The sequence below is a fragment of the Photinus pyralis genome, unplaced genomic scaffold, assembly GCF_008802855.1.
Source record: "Photinus pyralis isolate 1611_PpyrPB1 unplaced genomic scaffold, Ppyr1.3 Ppyr1.4_LG8, whole genome shotgun sequence".
NCBI classification, from domain to species: Eukaryota; Metazoa; Arthropoda; class Insecta; order Coleoptera; family Lampyridae; genus Photinus; species Photinus pyralis.
In genome coordinates, this window is record NW_022170819.1 from 33961903 (window position 1) to 33983682 (window position 21780).

Here is a 21780-nt window from a genome sequence, read left to right on the forward strand (position 1 = left end):
TTAAAATGAAAACTGGAAAGCGGTATAATTTCGTGGAACAAAGTGGAAAAATTAACAATTTGGGAAGGAAGAGGGCGAGAAGGAAAAACGTGAATTCCAGAAATATCCTGCTGAGAAGGGTAAGTGACCAATAACAGAAAAAATCAATACTAACAAAAGCACGCTATTTTATTTAGTAAGTGATACACAATAAACCCGCAACCTTAATCTACCTCTTCAATAATCGGCCCTTCTCCACTTTTGCCACGTCTTCCCGAACTACCACCGCCGTGCAATTTGCTCATGATGGGGCTGCAAACGCGCGAAATCTCCTTGTAGCGGTACTCGTACTCGTCTTTTTCGGCGGTCTGATTTCCGTCCAACCACTTGATGCACGCCTGGCACTCCTTCAGCACCCTGTCCTTATCGCTCGCACTCAGCTTGTCTCCGTTTTCCTCCACAGATTGCTTCACGCCGTAGACGTAGGTTTCCAGGCGGTTTTTGCTATGGACGCGATCCTTCTGGCGGTCGTCATCTTCCTTGTAGGTCTCGGCCTCGGCGATCATTCTCTCGATCTCGCGTTTCGAAAGCCTGCCTTTATCGTTCTTGATGGTGATCGTCTTCGATTTTCCGGTGCTCTCGTCGACCGCCGAGACGTTCAGAATGCCGTTCGCGTCCAGATCGAAGGTGACGTCGATTTTGGGCACGCCGCGCGGGGCCGGCGGAATGCCGGTGAGATCGAAATTGCCGAGGAGATTGTTGTCCTTCGTCATCGCCCGCTCGCCTTCGAACACCTGTATCGTGACCGCGGGCTGTTGGTCCGAGTACGTCGTGAAGGTCTGCGTCTGCTTGCCCGGTATACGCGAGTTACGCTCTATGATTCTGGACATGACGCCGCCGGCAGTTTCGATTCCGAGTGACAGGGGGGTTACGTCCACCAAGAGGACGTCTTGTATCTTGGAGCTCTGGTCACCGCTTAGGATTGCGGCTTGGACCGCCGCGCCGTAAGCGACAGCCTCGTCTGGGTTAATGGAGAGGTTGAGCGTTTTGCCTCCGAAGAAGTTTTGGAGAAGAGACTGAATTTTGGGTATGCGTGTGGAGCCTCCGACTAAAACCACGTCGTGTATGCTTCTCTTCTCCATCTGGGCGTCGTTTAGGGCCTTTTCGACTGGGAGTAAGGTGCTTTTGAAGAGGTCGGCGTTCAGCTCTTCGAAGCGCGCCCGTGAGAGTTTCGAGTAAAAGTCGACGCCATCATAGAGGGCGTCAATTTCGAGCGATGCCTCCGTGCTGGACGATAAGGTGCGTTTAGCCCGTTCGGCCGCAGTGCGCAAACGGCGGATTGCACGAGGATTTGTGGACATATCCTTCTTATACTTACGCTTGAATTCGTCCATGAAGTGATTAACCACGCGGTTATCAAAATCTTCACCTCCCAAGTGGGTGTCGCCTGCTGTTGATTTCACTTCGAAAAGCGAACCTTCGTTAATTGTCAAAATGGAGACGTCAAAAGTGCCTCCGCCCAAATCGAAGATTAGCACATTGCGCTCACCTGAGAGATTCTTGTCCAAACCGTAAGCCAAAGCGGCAGCTGTCGGTTCGTTGATAATACGCAGCACGTTAATACCGGCAATGGCACCGGCGTCCTTGGTGGCTTGACGTTGGGAGTCATTAAAGTAAGCGGGCACAGTAATGACAGCATTTCTGACGTTCCCTCCCAAGTAAGCCTCGGCGATCTCCTTCATCTTCACAAGCACCATGGAGCTAATCTCCTCGGGATTAAAAAGCTTCTTCTCGCCCTTATACTCGACCTTAATCTTCGGCTTCCCATCCTCGTTGACGACTTTAAAGGGCCAGTGCTTCAAATCTTTCTGAACGTTTAGATCGTCAAATTTTCGCCCGATCAGTCTCTTCGCATCATAGACGGTATTGCTGGGGTTCATCGCGACCTGATTTTTGGCGGCGTCCCCAATGAGCCTCTCCGTCTCGGTGAAGGCGACGTAACTTGGGGTCGTCCTATTCCCTTGGTCATTGGCGATAATTTCCACCTTTCCTTGCTGAAAAACACCGACACACGAGTACGTCGTACCCAAATCGATACCAATCGCCGGCACAACCATTTTTTTTAGACGGATGTCACCTTTGTTTACTCACAGAAGCGCGCCTAGATTTCGTTTCAAATTGTTTAGACGCAGCAAGATCGGCGCGAATATATTCGACGCGATCGTCTAAACTCGTCTATACCACAAATTTGATTTTCAAGGGGAGCTTGTTCAAATTTGATTGTGCTATAGCGGAAAGTAATCGAATGTACCAGGACATTCGCGTGTTCTACGGCGATTTGGCTCAGGACACGAAGTCACTTATTTTAATGTTGCATGAATCACTGCACGTAAAAATAGAAAATTGTTAATTCAATACTTGATTGTTATTTTCCATTCCGTGGGATTGTCCTCGATTTATTGCGAATTGGAAAAATGCAAATGCATTACTTCATACGTTTTTTTTTCGTCAAAACTACTACCCCTGAAACCACCAATAAAGCCCTTTTTACTGTAGGTTAAGTAATAGAAAAATTAAAAGATACACTTCAGGCACTCGCGTGACCGGAATGACTTTCCCACTTATATATTATTAACGATTCTCTTAATCGAAATAATTTTGTATTGCTACCTATATCCGTCCGTTCGTTCGTCCGTATCGTCGCTATTGTTTTTCAACTAGCTAGCGCACCGGGTCTAAAAGTCACGTAAGATTCTTTACGTTGAGAGATTAAACAAACTGCAAATTTTTACTTGGTGATAAAGCTTTCTCCTACTTGTGATAATCTAACCAAGGGTTTTCAATTTTTTGGTCAACTTGTTAACGCCAAATAGTTGCATCAATAAAATGGTGGTTTGCTCGTAAGTTTTCAAATACAAGGATACACCAAAAATGACAACGTTTCAAAATTCGTTTCGTATTTACCGTTAGCAAGATTCCAATGTGCACAATCAGGCGCCTATCGTTCCTTATTCAATGTCGCTGAAGGAGGATTGTATCCAAACCCAATTTTTTTCATTTTTGTAGAATTAACGGTTTGAATCTTTAAGAAAAAACTATCGATTGACTGGCTTTTAAAATCTTTGAATTATTGCCCGTTTTAGCATTAAAACCCCCAGAGCTGGGCAGTATTCGATTTTGTAAATACTTTTTAGTATTCAAATCCTTTAAAGTATTCAAATACTTCGCATAGTATTTGAATACTTAACCTTCCTTTTTTTTACCAAAAAACGACTACTCCAAAATTTCTCGGGAAAACACTTTTTCTTATTAATTTTGGTGCGTAGAATCCAAAACAATTCGTACTTTTTCGATCAGACTTCTCAATCAAAAGTTATAGACTAGAAACCAATTTCGAAAGAAAATTCAAAGGGCTGTAACTTTTGAACTAGTAGCCCAATTTTGGAACTGTTTGAAATTATGGATTCTACAGGCCACATTCTATAAGAAAATTTTTTTTCCGGGTCGATCTGAGACAATTTTTTTTCGGGGCTCAAAAAAAGGCAGTGTATAACCTTCCTTTTTTACCAAAAATCGACTGCACCAAAATTTCTCGGGAAAACACTTTTTCTTATTAATTTTGGTGCGTAGAATCCAAAACAATTCGTACTTTTTCGATCAGACTTCTCAATCAAAAGTTATAGACTAGAAACCAATTTCGAAAGAAAATTCAAAGGGCTGTAACTTTTGAACTAGTAGCCCAATCTTGGAACTGTTTGAAATTATGGATTCTACAGGCCACATTCTATAAGAAAAATTTTTTCCGGGTCGATCTGAGACAATTTTTTTTTCGGGCCTCAAAAAAAGGCAGTGTATAACCTTCCTTTTTTACCAAAAATCGACTGCACCAAAATTTCTCGGGAAAACACTTTTTCTTATTAATTTTGGGGCGTAGAATCCAAAACAATTGTTACTTTTTCGATCAGACTTGTCGATCAAAAGTTATACACTAGAAATCAATTTCGAAAGAAAATTCAAAGGGCTGTAACTTTTGAACTAGTAGCCCAATCTTGAAACTGTTTGAAATTATGGATTCTACATGCCCCATTCTATAAGAAAAATTTTTTCCGGGTCGATCTGAGACAATTTTTTTTCGGGCCTCAAAAAAAGGCAGTGTATAACCTTCTTTTTTTACCAAAAATCGACTGCACCAAAATTTCTCGGGAAAACACTTTTTCTTATTAATTTTGGAGCGTAGGGAACTGGAATTCCCGTCTCATACGATTATACCTTCGATACGTTCAAAAAATTAAAACTGTTTTTAATTAATTACGCCTCTCCCCGACTCCCGATGAGAAAAATATGGAGCCAGTGTCAAATTTCAATTTTTTTAAGAACGCACCTAACGGATATAATCTCGACTTAATCAGAGGTTATCTGTAACCCATTCAACTAATAACGGTTAATTATACTTATCCAAACAGTCGGAATGAAATCTCCAAATTCGGCGGTCTAGCAATCACATTTTGTTCCTTGGAATGTGAGGCCAAGTGGCGCAATCTGTTATCACTTTGATATTTTCGTTAACGGCACGACCTTGCCGGTTTCAGTCCTGGATTTTCGTATACCATTAGAAAAATCAAATCGATTAATCGATAATTAACGGACCTAAAACTTAATAAGATTGATTCTCTCTCTTTTTCTCTGGCAAGAGAACTTTCGGCGACTGTAAAAACAATTTAAATATTCCTACAGGCACGGTTGCCAAACGGATAAATTCACTACGAAGCTACGTGCGTTATCGGCAGTACAAATAAAATAAAAACACAGCTCACTCGTCTCCTAGAACAAATAAGTAAATGCAGAAACTACTTAGTAACAAAGCTCCCAACTTAAAACGGTTCTAAATACCTACCGGATGTTCGGTAAAGCTCGTCGACTCCACAAATATACGGTGTGGTTATAACTTCAGGTATGAAACGTCAAGGCGGAAAATGTAACTTCGTTGCAGGCCTTCTAAGAGAAAAATGGAATTTCTAAAGCCAGATCATGAATTTCTTACTGTTTTACTGTTTAGATCTTAGAATTCAGTTTTTAAAGCGCCAATTTTTAAGGGCGAATTTACTGCGCCGAATTTCTCTAGGGCCAATATTCACCTAAGGAACAGTTTTGTAGAGTAGATATTTAGATAGGAAACGAATTAAAATAAAGTAGGTAGCAATTATTCCAAGGAAAATATTTGACGGTCTAGCTTTTTCGAACGTTAATGTTCCTTGGACCAAGTTCCAAATAACAATTTCGCTGTGCCACATCTACTTTGGGGGAAAATTCTGGAGCGAAACTTTCGCGTGGAAATCGACAAGGGAGCTGAAATTTCCCAAAAAATCTTAGCGGAAACCTTTCAGAAGAGAGTTTACTGTGACGACGAATATCATCACAGAAATTTAGGTGAACCTTAGAATCTCCAAGGAAAAATTTTCCTGGAGGCAAATATTTGAGGACAATTGTTTCGAAGGCGGGACTTAATTCCGTGAGGGAATCTTTTGGGGGCGAGGTTTTCGAGAACTTTCGGGGATGATTCTACTTCATGGCGATCTTTCGTGAAAGTGAATATCCCGGAGGTAAATTTTTGAAATTGGATTTGCTGGAGTGAATCTTCCTGGGGCAATTTTCCCACAATAATTGAAATTCCGCATTAAACGCAGACAGTATTCACAAGGACTGCTTGCTGGATACGCGTACCGTGATGATCTCGCAGAGCTGGCCTTGGTATTACGTGAGAGGGGTGAGAGTGGAGGGTTAAGGGGAAAAATAGGGAAGCGTACAGGCAGAAAGTAAACGACGAGTATGTGATATTAGGATTTGATTTTGTAATAATCCTAGGGGTCTCCAGGGAACGCACTAAAATCTTGACTTACCCTCTACTTACAGTTGGCAACTAATGATATCTACTAGCTAAGGCAGGAAAAAACATCCGTTTATACCAAACGGAATGAAAATATCAAGCGCTTAGCTTAAAATTAAACAGTACGGTGTCGTAAAATTGGAAAACTAAAACGCCCAAAACGCACGCGAACAAAGAAAAAAAATGCCAAAAGATACCTCTAAATCATGCTGTTACTCTTTGACGTCCTAAAAATCTGGGACTACCCTTGAAATCTAAGTTAATTAAGCGCGCTTCTTTTGGCACTAGACACATCACGAAGTTTGTTGCAACACAATTAATGAACTACGGTTAATTATACTCACTTAATTGGTCGGATTAAAATTTCCAAATTCGATAGCCCATGTTACATGGAATTTCTGGCCAATCGCAAAAGATCTGCGATAATGAAATGAACTGCATGACTTTACAGCTTTCGGGATGGTTCCCGCTAAACCTTGGGAAACTAAAATCGGTTAATAATTAAGGAAGGGAGCTGAAATACTAAAATATGAATTCTTCCCCTGCTTCCCCATGCTACAACAATAATTTACATGTCTGTACGGGAACAATTAGAAACATGTGTTCGGCAGCTGGTTTACTTTATCGGCGGCTAAAACACGACGGCTAGAAATAAAAGTAATTACTTTTACCGTCTCCTAGTGAAGAACTTAACCCCCAGGTTCTACGCTAACTTCACACTACAAGAACACGGAAATAAACTCGGCAACGTTTAAAAATGCCCACCCGAAAGACTATTCCCTCCAAAACTAAACAAGATTCCGCTTAAATTTGATAAGTGGCACGTGATCAAACATCTGTAGGCAGGGCCCCCTTACGTTAGTTGTAGACAACGCTTTGACCTGAAGCGCAGTAGGGAAGGAACTTAAAATAAAACACTCAAATTGTGCAAAGTTTGTTTAATAATGATCGCAATTATTATTGATTGTAAAAGCTCGAAAATTTAAGTCCAAAATAAATTACATTGCAAAAATAAACTTTGAAAATGGTAGTTCAGCAAATCAAAATAGAAATAGGCTGGGAAAAAAAGAACTTACCAATAAAAAAAACCAGCCGTCAAATTAATATCAAATTGTGTTGTAAAATTAATTGTTTGTAATGATGTGAATGCGTAATGTAACGGAAACGCTCCTGACATGACGTCGCCTTTGGCGCTCTGGAATTTTCTACGCGCGCGATAGTGGGATTTTGTGTAGGAATATTCGAGAATGTACTGGACTTACATTGCTTGCGTGTATAAATGGTTGCGGACCGAACATCGCGGGAGTTTTACTATCGAACGAGATCGAGTACGGACGAAACATAGAGCGCGAAAATCTGATATAAATTGCGAAGTGTGATATAAATAGTCGATATAAATTGTACTGTTTTTATAGTGTTTTAATTTTGTTTAATAAATATTGATATAAATCGAACCCGAATTTATAAATTACGTTACAGTAACATAAAATTATAACATCACAAAAGGTAGGAGGTAAACTTCAAAAGGTAACAAATAGGTTAAAAACAAGTTTTGGGAATTATGGGTCAGGTAAGCAGGTACCAAGATTCTAAGAAAGGGTGAAATATACAGGATGTGACTCATCTTTGGTGTAATAAAGTCCTTTTGTTAAAAGCAAGATGGAAAATTACATGACATTGTAGGCAAATTTAACTAAAAACAAGATATATGGAAATTATTGAATCGCCACTCATTTATCGCACATACAGGGTGATTCCTATAGTACCTGCCACCGTTTGGGAGCGTATAGGGGGTGCCTAGGGGAGTATTTTGATATAGGACACTTGGGGTCGGAAATCTAAAATAAGGGCGCCAGAACCAAATTTATCTTCTGGAATTTCACGCCTGTATGTAGGCAACCCAACCGACCGACGTTTCGCGCGGAGCGATGCAGAGCGAGTTAGCGCGAGGAAGCGACATGGGAGGGAAGGAGGGAAAACGACAGTCAAAAGCAATAACGTTTACAAGTGTTCAACGTGGCCACCGTTGTTCTCAATGCACTTCCTACATCTAGCCAACTATTATTATACTATTGCCATAGTGTTTATTCACTTGATACGCGTCGTTGCAGACGGGATTTCGTGGGTTTAAACAAAATTCTGATCAAGTGTCAGCCACACATCGCCGCCTGAGATCGCTCCGTGTGCACCGCCGGCCGGTTGGGTTGCCTACCTACAGGCGCGAAATTCCAGAAGGTAAATTTGGCTCTGGCACCCTTATTTTAGATTTCCGACCCCAAGTGTCCTATATCAAAATACTCCCCTACGCACCACCTACACGCTCCCAAACGGTGGCAGGTACTATAGGAATCACCCTGTAGATTCTAAACTGAAGAGCTTTGATTAGCGTAATCCCGCTCCTGTAAGATAGGTAGCCCGCCCCTGGTTTCGGGGTTTCGAGCCTACAGTTGAATGTCGAAGACAATCACGAAATTAGGTGTCGTACATCAATTTCAACTACAGTTTTTACCACCCCCGTGACTGCTTCATTCACGGAGAAAATTGTTAGTAACAAACAACAAGTCAGTACATACAGCAAACGAATCGGTAATTTCCACATATTAAAATAAAATTATCAAAACTTATATGAATGTAACTTCAGAGACAAGACCAAGTAATCAACATCAATAAACATAAATTAAGCAAACATTACACCAAAAACGTAAACGATTACAAACAATAGGATAACGGTATTAAACATTTCATTCTGCATTGCGGTTAAACCAAGTAAATTTCAACAACAAAGATTCAAACACACAAAAACTATAAAATGTGGCATATGTACAAAACACAAATACGATATAAAGAAATGCAAAAATTACTACCTGCATTAAATAACACAAAATAACAACAAACATTTATGGAGCGACGCGTTCACGACCGCCATTCAAGACAAGATGCCCCCGTTCGTGTTTTTTAGATCGCGCAGGCAGCTTTTTCCCCTCCTAGAAATTGCATGGTTGCCAACTCTCAAAAATGTATGTATCGTCGCAAGTTGTATTTACAGGGTGGAACCTTTCAAACTACATAGGTCCAGAAGCTACAGTTTCTCGTAACGAAGTGCCCGTTTGAGTTCGTCGAAGTCGAGGTCGAAGTACTGAGTGTTCAGCTTCCATCAATGCACGGTGCGTTTATTAAAACTGGTATAAGTCCTTGTACGAAAACAGGTGCTTCGTTGCAGTGGTTAAAATTTGTGGTTCGCCATTGAGATCTTTATAAGGGCGAGAGAGAAGGTGAAATGGGAGCAAAGTTGCCACTTTTCGTGAATAAAAAAAACATTTGAAGTTTTTGAGTAATCTTTGAAAACAATTGAGAAAAAACTGAAAATGCCAAATTTCGATAGAAAAAACGGACGATTCCCGTTAGAACCTTCTAGCATTTTTTTGGAGAATCTGAGTCTATCAGAATGTCCATAACACGCTGTATGTGGAAGGTATCGGCTACTACTTTCTTATGGACCTCATATTATTGGACATTTACCGAATGAGATAGAAGACAAAAAAGAAATTGAGTTGAATGCAGCGCCATCATGTTGATTCAGTAAGATCTAGTTACCGGTCCAATATGGGGCCTATAAGAAATAAGAAAGTAGTAGCAAAGATCATTATCAAAAGTAGGTAATAGTTTTGAAAATTATACACGTCCATTTGGGGATGAACAAAGTGTTCGTGAGATGGATTCCCAGGCTCTCTTACACCGGAAAAGGAACTTGATTGTCAGGCAAGAAATTTGCCCGGAAAATTTGCATGCTTTAAGGCCAGCTATCGATATTGTTTTAATTATTATCACTGGCAATGGAACCTGGGATCCTCCAAGGAGACAAAAATCGATGCAGTGGATGCATGAAAGAAAAAGCGAAAACATAGTGTTCAGCGGAAAAATTAATGGAAACAGTTTTCTGGGATTGTTAGGGGATTCTGTTGATTGAGTACAGTAGTTGAACAAGTTTTCGATGAATGTCTTTTCCAGGAATTAAGCACCCTGTAACTATACTATCTTTTCCCCAAATTCAAGAAACTCCAAAATTGTCTTCTGATGGCGATGTGAATGTTGCCGACTATTTTGAAAAGCTGCTCTTTCATATCGAAGTAGATTACATAAAAATGTCCCTCGTAACAAGGGTAAAGAAACCTTCGCTTCGAGAAATAATTCCATCGCAAATACGTGCGGCCGATAATGGCCGTTTTTAAAACGGATAACGATCGACCCTTCGCTCAAAAACGAAAATGGAAACTTCGCATGCGACATGCAGACCGCAGGGCAATTACTTGCATTGCGTGTTGTCGGCAGATAAGGCGCTTTCGAGATTGTTGTCTTTCAAGATTTATAAATCGTGAACGTCCGGCCGCCTTTGCTTTCAAATATTTGTAAAACGAACGAACATTCCTTTCCAAAGAAACTCCTACAATAAAACCGCGTGCTGGCCGCGTACCAATTCTTCCGTATTGACGGCTACGAGCAGGTGCGCCTAAACGTCTGCCCGTACGCCCACGCCCGCGAACGAAAAAAACAATTCGAATTACGAGAGAAAAAAAAGAAAAACCGATGACTCAAAACAATTGCTGGCAATAATCGGGTAAAGTTAAAGAATCTCTTAACGGCTAAATCTGAACGTATCGATGGGGTGGGAGAAACGACTCGCCTTTCTTCAACTTTTAAGACCGACCAGAGTTGAAGATTGTTAGTGAAGGAAAATTGAAAGCTCTAGTGAGGTGCGAACAAGTTGGCGTCGTCCGTTAACAATCAAAACAAATTAAAGTGCACGTTAATGGATTCAATTGTGCGATTCCGTTTCGAAAGTTTCTCGCGCGAGCAGTGCGTTTTCGTTATTATGTGACCAGAAGCAACGTGGTGCCTTTTAAATGACTGCCAGGAATATGGAATTTTTTTAAAGTTCACTCTTTACGTCTCGATAATAACATGGAATCTATGGTCAATAATAATTTGATCTCGAATTTACCTGAGGTGAGGCATTTAAAGAATTTCTGTTTGTTATTCACAACCTGTTGGGTGCTTTTTTTATTGCGCCAAACGTGATACGGCCGTTTATTTGTTGTGAGTGCCGTATTTTATCGTCGGTAAAAATTGTTTTCAGATGGAAATTATCTGCGAATGATTGACGATTTACCTCCGCTGCGGACCGGAGGTCAGAAGCTCCGTTTCGAAATCTGCAGATCATGACAAATACAATTCGCCGATTGTATTCTTATCGGCATTGCTCATATCCTGATCGCAGTGATTTATTTTATTAATTTTTTTATGGCATTTATCTGCGGGGTGCCTCGGGGATCTGTATTTGGACCACTTGTGTTTCTCTACATTTCACCAGATACCTTTAATCTATTTACCATTTGCACACCTTAGGGCCTTAGGGATGTCGCTCGCGTGCCTCGGTTGCTTTGATCTCAGTTTACGGATACCCTGCATACACGTCTCCCGATGTAAATAAACGTTCTGCTAATCTTCAGGGTAATCCTCTTACGTTAGCTACTGCTTAATATTGTTGTTGGGAATTCACTATTGAGATTGCCTTTGAAAATTGAAATATTTTGAACATTTTAAAACACATCATATGACTAAAAGTCTCGGACCTCCGAATATTTTGAAAATTGGCCACATAGATATACAGGGTGTCCCTAAAAGGTCTGTACAACGCGCTACCAGGGGTTCTTGGGATCAAAATAGGACCATTTAACCCTACTTACCTCTATCCAAAAGTGCTTCGTTAAGCCGCTATCTACCGCCAAAGATTCAAAAAACAAATCGTTATTTTTATTTGATCGGAAAATGGTTTTGCCCGAGGTTTTGCCGATTAAAATGAAAGTCGGGATGTGAATGTCTAATGTCAAAAGGGTCTTTGTGATATCATTGTTTTGATTGTAGTTGCTATGTAGGTGGTAAAATACTGACCATCCACATCTGAAGAGGTCTAAAACTTTTTAACTACTATTTTGACAGTTCTGAATTTTTAGACACTGATAGACAGTTTACTTGCAAGCATTTTTTGTCTCTTGATAAATATCGCTATCGGTGATGGTTTACGAAAAAAAAAAAATTTAGGCATGATGAATGGCATGCACCATACATGCGATTGTTCCTCAAAAACCATAAGTGCAAGCAAGAAGTAGGCTATGAAACCGTAGTGCAAGCAAGTAATGTAGAATAAACGAACACAACAGAGTAAGTCAATGTAATGTATTAATTTAAACGTACTAAATGTTCAAAGTGACCACCATTTTCACGCATACAAAGCATTATACGGCGTAATAAATTAAACTGTGCCCTTTGCAACATTGGTACGTTATTTTTTAAAGTTTTAAGTCTTCAAGCAAAACGTAAATTGTTAAAGTTTAAGAAACAACAAACAAACGTTACGCCACTCTAAGGTTTAACAGCCATCTTCTGATTTTTTGAGGAACAATCGCATGTATGGTGCATGCCATTCATCATGCCTACATTTATTTTTTTTTCGTAAACCATCACCGATAGCGATATTCATCAAGAGACAAAAAATGTTTGCAAGTAAACTGTCTATCAGTGTCTAAAAATTCAGAACCGTCAAAATAGTAGTTAAAAAGTTTTAGACCTCTTCAGATGTGGATGGTCAGTATTTTACCACCTACATAGCAACTACAATCAAAACGATGATATCACAAAGACCCTTTTTACATTAGACATTCACATCCCGACTTTCATTTTAATCGGCAAAACCATTTTCCGATAAAATAAAAATAACGATTTGTTTTTTGAATCTTTGGCGGTAGATAGCGCCTTACCGAAGCACTTTTGGATAGAGGTAAGTTGGGTTAAATCGTCCTATTTTGATACCAAAAACACCTGGTAGCGCGTTGTACAGACCTTTAAGGGACACCCTGTATGTAGATACGTCGTGTGACGCCCTGTATAAACTATAGGTACATATATAAATCCCCTACGCCGCCCAATTATTTATCGACACAAATATTGTTGGGTATTTTATATGTACTATCGATAAAGTTGGCAGTTCCGAATTTGGAATTAGTGTGCGTATAATTTAGGACTAATTAAAGACTAATTGATAAGGGCCCACAAAATTAGAATTTCTACCCGCGTAGTTTTCCGGAAAATCTATACTTAAATGGAGGGGAGGGGGGCAACTTGGATTTCCAGCTAGCACCCCCACCTCTCCAAATTGGGCGTTTGACAAGTGAACTTTATAGTTTTAAAGGGCTAATTTGTACACAAGCTAGTTTCGTGATTTAAACAATTAATTATTTAAAGAAATTGTAATAAACAATGTATTTTTTCTAAGCGTAACCTTATACATGTTCACATAAGCGAATTTTCCTTGCAGAATTTTTTCAGAGTACATATTCACCTGGAGCAAGGTTTGTTATTGTACATACCTAAATTTAATTACATGATTTATTTATGTACGATTAATCATTAATGAATTTATAACAGTTGTCAAATAGTTGTTAATTATTATTTACCGCCCACTTGTACTCAAAGTTGTATGTATGTTGATTTATAACACACGACCGCGAATGCCAGTATTATCACTTCGGGATCGATGTTGGAACTGCGTTAAACACAATTCAATTTGTGTATATAGCGAACGAAAGGTCATATTTTCCTTTGTATTTTTCGTTCCTTATCGCCGGTGACTGATCGTATACCGACGTGATCGCGCCCCGATGTCGCTCTAGTACACTAACCTCATGCGTGACCGTATAAGTGAATTTTCCTTGTAGAATTTTTTTAATTTACGAATTCACCAGGAGCGAGTTTTTTATGAGCAATTGAGCATACTCGCTTAGGTGTAAGAGGTCCTTAAGCGAGTTTTCCTTCTAAAATTTTTTTAATGCACGAATTCACCTGGAAGGAGTTTTTCGAGGAGTTTTTTTAATGAGCGGGGGAACTAATTTGATCTTTCTTGGTATTCTAATTAAAAGGTCTCAACAAAATGAACTGTTTTCTACCAACTACCGCCCTCCTTTTGGACCCCTTATCCAAAGAGGAGGTGCAGGGTGGAGGTGTAACTGGTTTTATCCTTCATGGTATTCTAATTAAAGGTTTCAACGAAAATAATTATTTTCTACCAACTTTAACCCTCGCTTTAACCGAAGCGAAAATGAACCTTGCAATGCATTTTTTTGCATTTATTCATTTTCCTCTAAATACTGAAACAATTCTATTTACAATTAAATAGAAAACCCTCTCATCAAGCAGAAATACGAGTCAATAAGGGTTGAACAAGCCACCCTCTCATTATATCTCCAAAACGACACATACTATCACGGTCAAATTTTCGTAGATGGCTAATGATAGTTCGAGTTTAAATAATCAACAAAAATACCCTGGTGCACTGCCGTCCAATGGGTTGAAATAGAGCTCTCCTCGACCCCTTATCGCGATTGGATATAATTCCTTATATCTCAAGAACAGATTGTCGGAGAAGCAGAAGGGTACTCACAAAGCGCGATTGGGACATCTGGAAGAAATATATCTGCTCAAGAGTTGTGACATTTTTCGACATAGATACATCGTGGGACGCCCTGTATAAGTACATCGAAAACCTCTTATCTAAATCCCTAGGCCTATTACGATCCCTATTATATATCGAGATATATATATCAATAAAGTTGCCAGCCCCACGTGTCATGAATTTGGAATTGTACTCGAAATTTTGTGCCTATAATTTAGGACTAATTAAAGACTAATTGATGCTCACAACATTGGAATTTGTACCCACGCAGTTTACACGGAAAATCTATATTTAAATGGGGTTGGAGGGGTGCTAGTTTGAACTTAGGCCGACACCCCTACCTCCCCAAATTAACCGTTTAATTGAATTTGTACCCAATTTAGTTCCGCGATTGTTTAAACAATTGAGTAATTAAATCGAGAATTAAATTAAAGAAATTTTCATAAACAATGTCAATTTCAGATTTTTTTGTGAGCCTAACATTATGCAAATTGTTCACGTAAGCGAATTTTCCTTGCAGGATTTTTTCAGTGTACATATTCACCTGGAGCAAGGTTTTTTTTATTGTACTTAACGTAAATTTAATTACAATTAATTATTAGTGAATTTATAACAGTTAATCATTATTTATCACTCACTTGTATTAAAATTTATAATAATATGTAGATTTATAACACACGATCGCCAATGGGAGTATTACTACTTCGGCGTCGATGTTGGAACTGCCTTTAAACACAATTCAAATCGCTTATAAACATTCTGGAATAAACACATAATCAACACATCCGTCTTCGTTCCATATCCCCGGTGACTAATCTTTTACCGACGTGATATCGCCCCGATGTCGCTCTAGGGGTTGATCACGACTTACTTTAGGGGCCAAAGATTTCTCGCATTGCCGAAAAACGGCCACTATTTCCCTTAATTTCCCCAACATTTCCTCTTGATTTCCTCAGAGTTGCCTCTAGATTTTTCCTCTGATTTCCTCAAAATTTCCCAATTACCCTGAATTTCTTTTAATTTCATCCATTCCTTACATATTTCCTATATGAGAGACAAGAATTTCTCTTATTTATTTTAGGGGACAAAGATTTTCCCCAAATTAACACAACATTTTTCTGAATTAACGTGGAATGAGCAACGTTACTTGCTTATAGAAACCTTTTATTTCCTTAAACTTTCCTTTAGATCTCCCTCGAAATTTTTTCAGAATGTTTACGGAATTTCCTCATTTCCTTAAATTTTCCTAATATTTCCCTATAATTTCTTCATTCCAATTTCTTCCTATTTCCCCACAGTTTGCTCATGATTCCCCAGAATTTTCTCTAATTTCGTCCATTTCCTAGCTATTTTCTCGAAATTTTCTATATGAAAGACGAGAATTTCCCTCGTGATCAACCCCTCGGCTCTAGATTTCTACAATATTCGCTACATTATGAGCGTAACCTCGTACGTGGCCATGTGAATTTTCCTTGTAGAATTTTCCAATTTATGAATTCACCTCTAGGGAATTTGTTATGAGCGTAGTTTACACGAGTTCGTGCTAATTTTTCTTGTAGAATTTTGAATTTTTCCGCACGAATTCACCTGGAGGGAATTGTTTTATGAGCGTAGCCTTGCGAATTTTCTTTGTAGAATTTTGAGAATTCACCTAGAGGGAGTTTTTGTTACATAACCGTATCCTCCTTATGTGAATTCATGTAAGCTACTTTTCCTTGTAACATTTTTTATAGCACCAATTCACCTGGAGGGAATTTTTCGATGACCGTAGCCCCCTTACGCGGTTTCATGTGAATTTTCTTTGTGGAATTTTGAGAATTCACGTGGAGGAAGTTTTTTCTTCCTTTTTCTTCCTTGCACGAATTTACCTGGAGGGAATTTTTTTATGAGCGTAGCACCCGGTAGCACCCTATCTTCTTTATTCAAAGGTAGCACCCTTACACGATTTCGTGCGAATTTTGCTTGTAGTAATCTCTATATACCAGTGTAGTCCTGGGAAAAAGACAACCTAATCTTCATATGCTGAGGGATATTAGCTGGGGGAAAGCTGCTTAGTCTTCCAGAAAGTTCAGATGGTAAATTCACTCAGGAGAACGCAGGGGAGAACGGGTCTCCATGCTGCCCAATAAGACATTTTTGTTGAAAGGCAAATCATCGCAAAAACAAAAATTCCAAAGGTGACGCGAGAGCAACTCATTTTTGATCGCATGGTAGTTGGCCAACCCATCCAAATGCAGAGTGGTAATTCGTGTTCGCCCCTTAAATGGGGATATACACCTGACAAATCTCGCTCTACCTCACAAAAATTTTCTTCGCCTCGATGTTGGGTGACCTAAACTCCTACTATTACTTTAAACGTATGCAGTGCCCAAGTGCAATTCATCACCTTATTTTGATTTCAAGGGGGAGACAGCGAAGGTGGAAATATTTCTGGATGCGGAGGGATTTCATGGATCGCGCTGTGGATTATGGGGTAAATGCGGCGATTTCTGCATCGATTTCGAGGATTGTAGACTCGATTGTAGATAAATTTGTGACACGACTACGAGAAGTGATCATCCCTTATGAAAAAAGAAAAATAATGACGTGTCACACTCTATACTTTTACGTAAATTTACAAGAAAAATTTCAAAATCAAATCTCATTTCGTAAAAATCCAATATGGCGCCCAGAAGAAATAAGATAGTAGTGATTCCTTCACTCAACGATATGGAAATTCTGATAACAAATTCAGATTCTACGAAAAAAAAGTGCTTATAGATGGTGCTAACTGGAACCGTCCATTTCCGACCGTTTAAGCTAGGAAAAATGAAATCGAAATTTGACTTTTTCGGTGATATCTCAGATATTTTCAAAAATTTTTGAAAAATGTCAAATGCCTTTTTTTAGTCACATAAAGAGGCAACTTTGCCCCAATTTAACCTACACTGAGTCTCTCGTGCTCCCAATCGTGAGACACGAATTTGAACCACCGTGTATTTACAAAGCTTATACCGTGTGTTTGAGGTATAAGCTATGATACCATGTTGTTCAGTCAGAAAATGTTGTTAACAGCTGAATTTAATTCATCGGTGATAGCATTGTGGATGTACTGAAATCGTCCCAATTCCACTTAGTCATTTGCTATTTAGGAAACCAGATTTGAAATTGGCAACGATAAACTTCCGGCCTTTTTATCTCTCTCTTTCTCACTATCTAAAATATTTTTGGACAACAAAAAGCAGTTGAACGATCTCTCTTTGGCATCGAGATCACTTTTTCCTTTTGGCAACGTATCATGCCTGCCGCTATTTTATGGAACTTGATTTTTCACGCGAATGTCGCGTATCTCGCATTGCAAATTTGCATAACTCAATACTTTGAAGTGCATACGACCGCATTGCAGAATCTTTCCTTTTTCGACCTTCGAACAAATGGCTCGCTTACGCTTTTGCGAAATTGCACATCGATAATAATTGACCTTGACTTCTGCGTCACAAATGGGATCGTGCCGCAACGGCAAAGAATTTTGATTACGGCGTTTATTGAGCTTCGGGGTGTTGAAACGGGGCACACCTGGCAGGTAATTAGAAATTACATTCCAAGTGCAATTACTCGCGAGAGAGAAAGTACTCCGACGTTACCAACTCGATGTTTTTTTTTCTCTTTTCTGGGTTATCGGGTACTACAACTGAAAAATGTCAAAGGAAATCGCGGGGTCGCCGGCACGCCACTGCGTTACAAACAATATTCAAGGCCACCGTCACCTGGATGCCTTCACTTCTTCGGCGTAACGCGCAATTAATTCGAGAAACACGCGGAAAGTTTTCACCCATACTTTCTATACATTCCAAATTGTTGTTAAAAAACATTTTTAATAAATCATCATTTAATTTACATCGGATATGGTATAAAATCAAAAGTGGGCAGCGAGACTGAATGGTAGTAGAAAATTAAGCCTCCTTTCACTTGGATGACACTTTTAGGCCCACTTCTTTTACTGTTTAAGAACGTGACAGGTGCGTGCCGGTCCAAAAATGGGAGAGTAATTTATGCAATTATTGTTTACGTTATGAGAGCAAGTAGGTACCTGTTGCTGTGAGTAAGATTACTAAGATTTAAAGACCATGGAGTTACCTTATTGAACTTTTGAAAAGCCAATAAACGCACGAGTCTTTAAAAGCCTTCAGAAAGTTCTTTGAAGCTCTTGGAGACTATTTCAAACCTTTGAAAGCTCTTGAAGAAATTTTTGAAAAATCTTCAAAACTAACTGAGATATCACCGAAAAACTACATGACAAATTTCGGCTTTCATTTTCCCCAGGTTCTTTCATTTCCAAATATAATTTCGAGTATAATTTCGTTTCAGTTCACTATGAAGCGGTACCTACTCAAATACAAAACCAAATCTTTTTAAACCTAAAGCAAACACTTGTTACAATCCCCCTCCTTTTTTTTAAAACGAAGAAAACCTGATGGGATTAGAAAAACAACAACCAACGGGAGCTTTGGTCTGTGTTAGTTAAAGTTACTCAAAGAAAAATCGAAACCGAATCAAACTCCCAACAAACAAATCTACCTAACCTAAACAAACCTAAACATAAAAAGACAATGTTGTCCCAAAACCTGACCATAAAACTAACTTTTGTAAACTTCATTAAACTTCACTGAAACTATATTCACAAAACTTCGCTTAGCTTCAATTCACTTCACTAAACTAGACTTCACTCTTAACTTGAATGGGAATATGACAAATTCTTTTTCTTCCGTTTCTTCCAATTTCGAAACTTTCTTCTTATAACCTCAACTTCTTCTTTGTTGAAACTCTTCCAATTCTTCAGCCCTTTATCCTCATAAACGATTCCAACTTTTCGCATAATTATCATTTGATTATTTTTCTCCTTTTATTAACTTCATATTGCGGATTTGGCAATTCTTCCACTTCGACAATTTCATCTTCTATTTTCAACAACTTACAGTATTTTACTAATTCTAATTCTTCTTTACTTCTCGTTGTAATCTCTTATTTCTTATCTGGCAGTGAAAGTGATTCTTCAAATGTTCCCGCTCTAAAATAGCCATTCTCGCTTCTTCATTCTTCCTTAGTTTCCAAGATAACGCCTGTGTTCTAAGGATACCTTGAATCTTCATTATCGGTGCCCACTTTTCTTTAGCTCTTTAGCTACCTCCTCCAAACTCTCTAAAACAACCTGCTGACTCTCCATTCTTTCTTTTGCTTCATCCTCTTCGTTTTCGTCTTTATTATAAATATCTTTGGTTTCGTCACTTGTCATTTGCCGTACTCGCTCATCTTCTTCAATTGTGTTAGATTCTTCTTTTATTTTGATTTTCTGGAAATTTGTAAAGTTAATTAAATTTGTTTGCTCCTGCGTCCTTCGTAACCTCCAGGGGGCTAGTGGAGCTGTTCGTAGTTTTCCGGATGCGGACAACCGTATCCCCTTCTTGCTGCTTCATAGTTCCTACTCTGTACCTGTACGTTCCCCTTTCCCTCCAATTAACTATTATAGACCCCTCCAACGGAATTACCTTGCCTTCTCTTGTGGTGGCGTTCATTATCATTTCTTCTTGCTTCATTACTTCTTCCATTTGTATTGTTTCACGATCTTTCTTCTTCATTTGCCGCTTCTATTCTATTCTATCAGGGGAGCCTTTACAGGCAGCACTTAGGCTCATCAACGGCCCATTGTGCTAACCCCCTCTCTAAACAACCAAAGCTTAGAGCCCGTTCCCTTCAATGAAGGATAAGACCCTATTTAGCCTTAGTTTCCTCACCTCCCTCGGTTCCAAGTAACTGTCACCGAGGAGTTTATGTCTGTCCCTGATCAGAGCGTCACAGTAACAGACTACATGCTCGGTAGTTTCCTCTACCTCACCACAAAACCTGCACGCAGGGTCTTCCACAAGCCCAATATTGTGCAGGTGATAGTTGACCATCCAGTGTCCCGTGAAGACACCGACGATCTTCCTAACCTGACTTCTGTTTAGGTTTAGAAGCTTAGAAGACTCAGATTTGCCAAGAGGCCCTGTTAAAAAGGTCTTGGACTGTCTGAGTCCAGCTGCCTGTTGCCATTGAGCCTGGAATTGACTGGTCGCCCAGTTCTTAATCCTGACCCTGACAACTGAGGGAGCAATTCCAAGGGTGGGCTCAGGCCCGACAAGGACCCCACTACTGCCTGCGCGAGCCAACTCGTCCGCCCTTTCGTTGCCCCCTATTCCAGAGTGCCCCGGCACCCATATCAAGCTTACCCTATTAGACTCACCTAATCTATCTAGGGTTCGCCTACAGTCAAGCATCGTATTCGAGCGGACCCTGTCAGCTGACAGAGCCTTTAACGCCGCCTGACTATCACTACATATGTATATATGCTGGTTACGATAACCTCTACGGAGGTTTTCTTGCGCACAGGTCGTGATGGCTAGCACCTCTGCCTGAAACACAGTACTGTGCTGGCCAAGGGAGAGGCTGATGCCTACTCTCGGCCGGTCACCGTGCCATTTGCCGCTTTCTAATGTGTTAGCAATGTGTTGACTCGCTGATCCAATCAGAACATTTTCTACTTCCCTGGAGAAGAGACGTGATAGTGCTTCGACCAATTGAGCTTATCGTATAGGCGGCTTCATTCAATACCAAACGTGGTTGCTGTACCTTCTCAACTTAATCTGTTATAAAAGTGGAGTGGCCAATCCCAGTAGACTCTTGCTCTGGACATCTTCGGGCCAATATTGTTTGAAAAACTCTTCTTCAAACATTTCCCACTTGTTCCGGTTTAGTTCGGCCCAGGCGTTTGCGTTTTAGGTAGGTTGCCAAGGAACTTCTTCCGATGTTGGTGTAACATGAGATCCGCCTTATAAATAAAGGAGGGGAATTTCTTTCTCCAAAAGATCGTTTTTCTTCTAATTTGACTTAGATGCTTCCAATATCTGCATCGTGTTGGGCAATTTTCTCTTCACTCCCTCTTCCACTCGCTCTTCCAGTTCACCAACCACAGCCTTTACTCGTTCACGGAAATATGGTATGGCGTTGGTCATCCAAGCTATTGGCAATTCTTGTGGTGTGGGTGTCTAATTTTCTTCCCACTGATAGAAGGTTTTTCTTAATTTCTTCTCTAGTTTCTTTGTTCAATTTATCTTGGTCCGCTTTGATATTCCTTTCCCATTTTTCTTGATTGGATTTCAACTCCTGTCGCACATCTTCGACAATCCCTTTCATTTCTCTCCTCGTTTCCTGTTGTTCTCTTCTTGTTTCCTGGTGACTTTCTTCAATTAATGCCTTCATCTTGCTTGCTTGTTGCTGTATTTCTTCTTGAACATTACTGGCTTACTGATTCTGGATGTTGTGTTTTGCTTTGATTATTGCTCGTGTGCGCTCCTATTCAACCCATCCAAAATTTTCCTGATTTTCCAAGTTTCTA

At 39.7% G+C, this 21780-nt stretch overlaps 2 protein-coding genes across 7 annotated transcripts in view; one reads left to right on the top strand and one right to left on the bottom strand.

The window, feature by feature from the left end:
* LOC116178534 (tight junction protein ZO-2-like) overlaps positions 1 to 21780 on the top strand; it is a 61682-nt gene continuing 39902 nt past the window's right edge. For 5 of the 6 annotated variants that reach the window (XM_031498044.1, XM_031498045.1, XM_031498046.1 and 2 more), the window contains exon 1: positions 1 to 119. In XM_031498044.1, the coding sequence (XP_031353904.1) occupies positions 6 to 119 (114 nt within the window). In that variant the 5' untranslated portion in view covers positions 1 to 5. Of the gene's footprint in view, positions 120 to 10310; positions 10868 to 21780 lie in introns of those variants that run through there. The other variant, XM_031498047.1, reaches the window with a different exon arrangement.
* Positions 148 to 2358, bottom strand: LOC116178535 (heat shock protein 68-like). The gene has a single exon (XM_031498050.1). The coding sequence runs from the start codon at positions 2094 to 2096 to the stop codon at positions 204 to 206; it is 1893 nt and encodes a 630-aa protein (XP_031353910.1). The 5' UTR covers positions 2097 to 2358; the 3' UTR covers positions 148 to 203.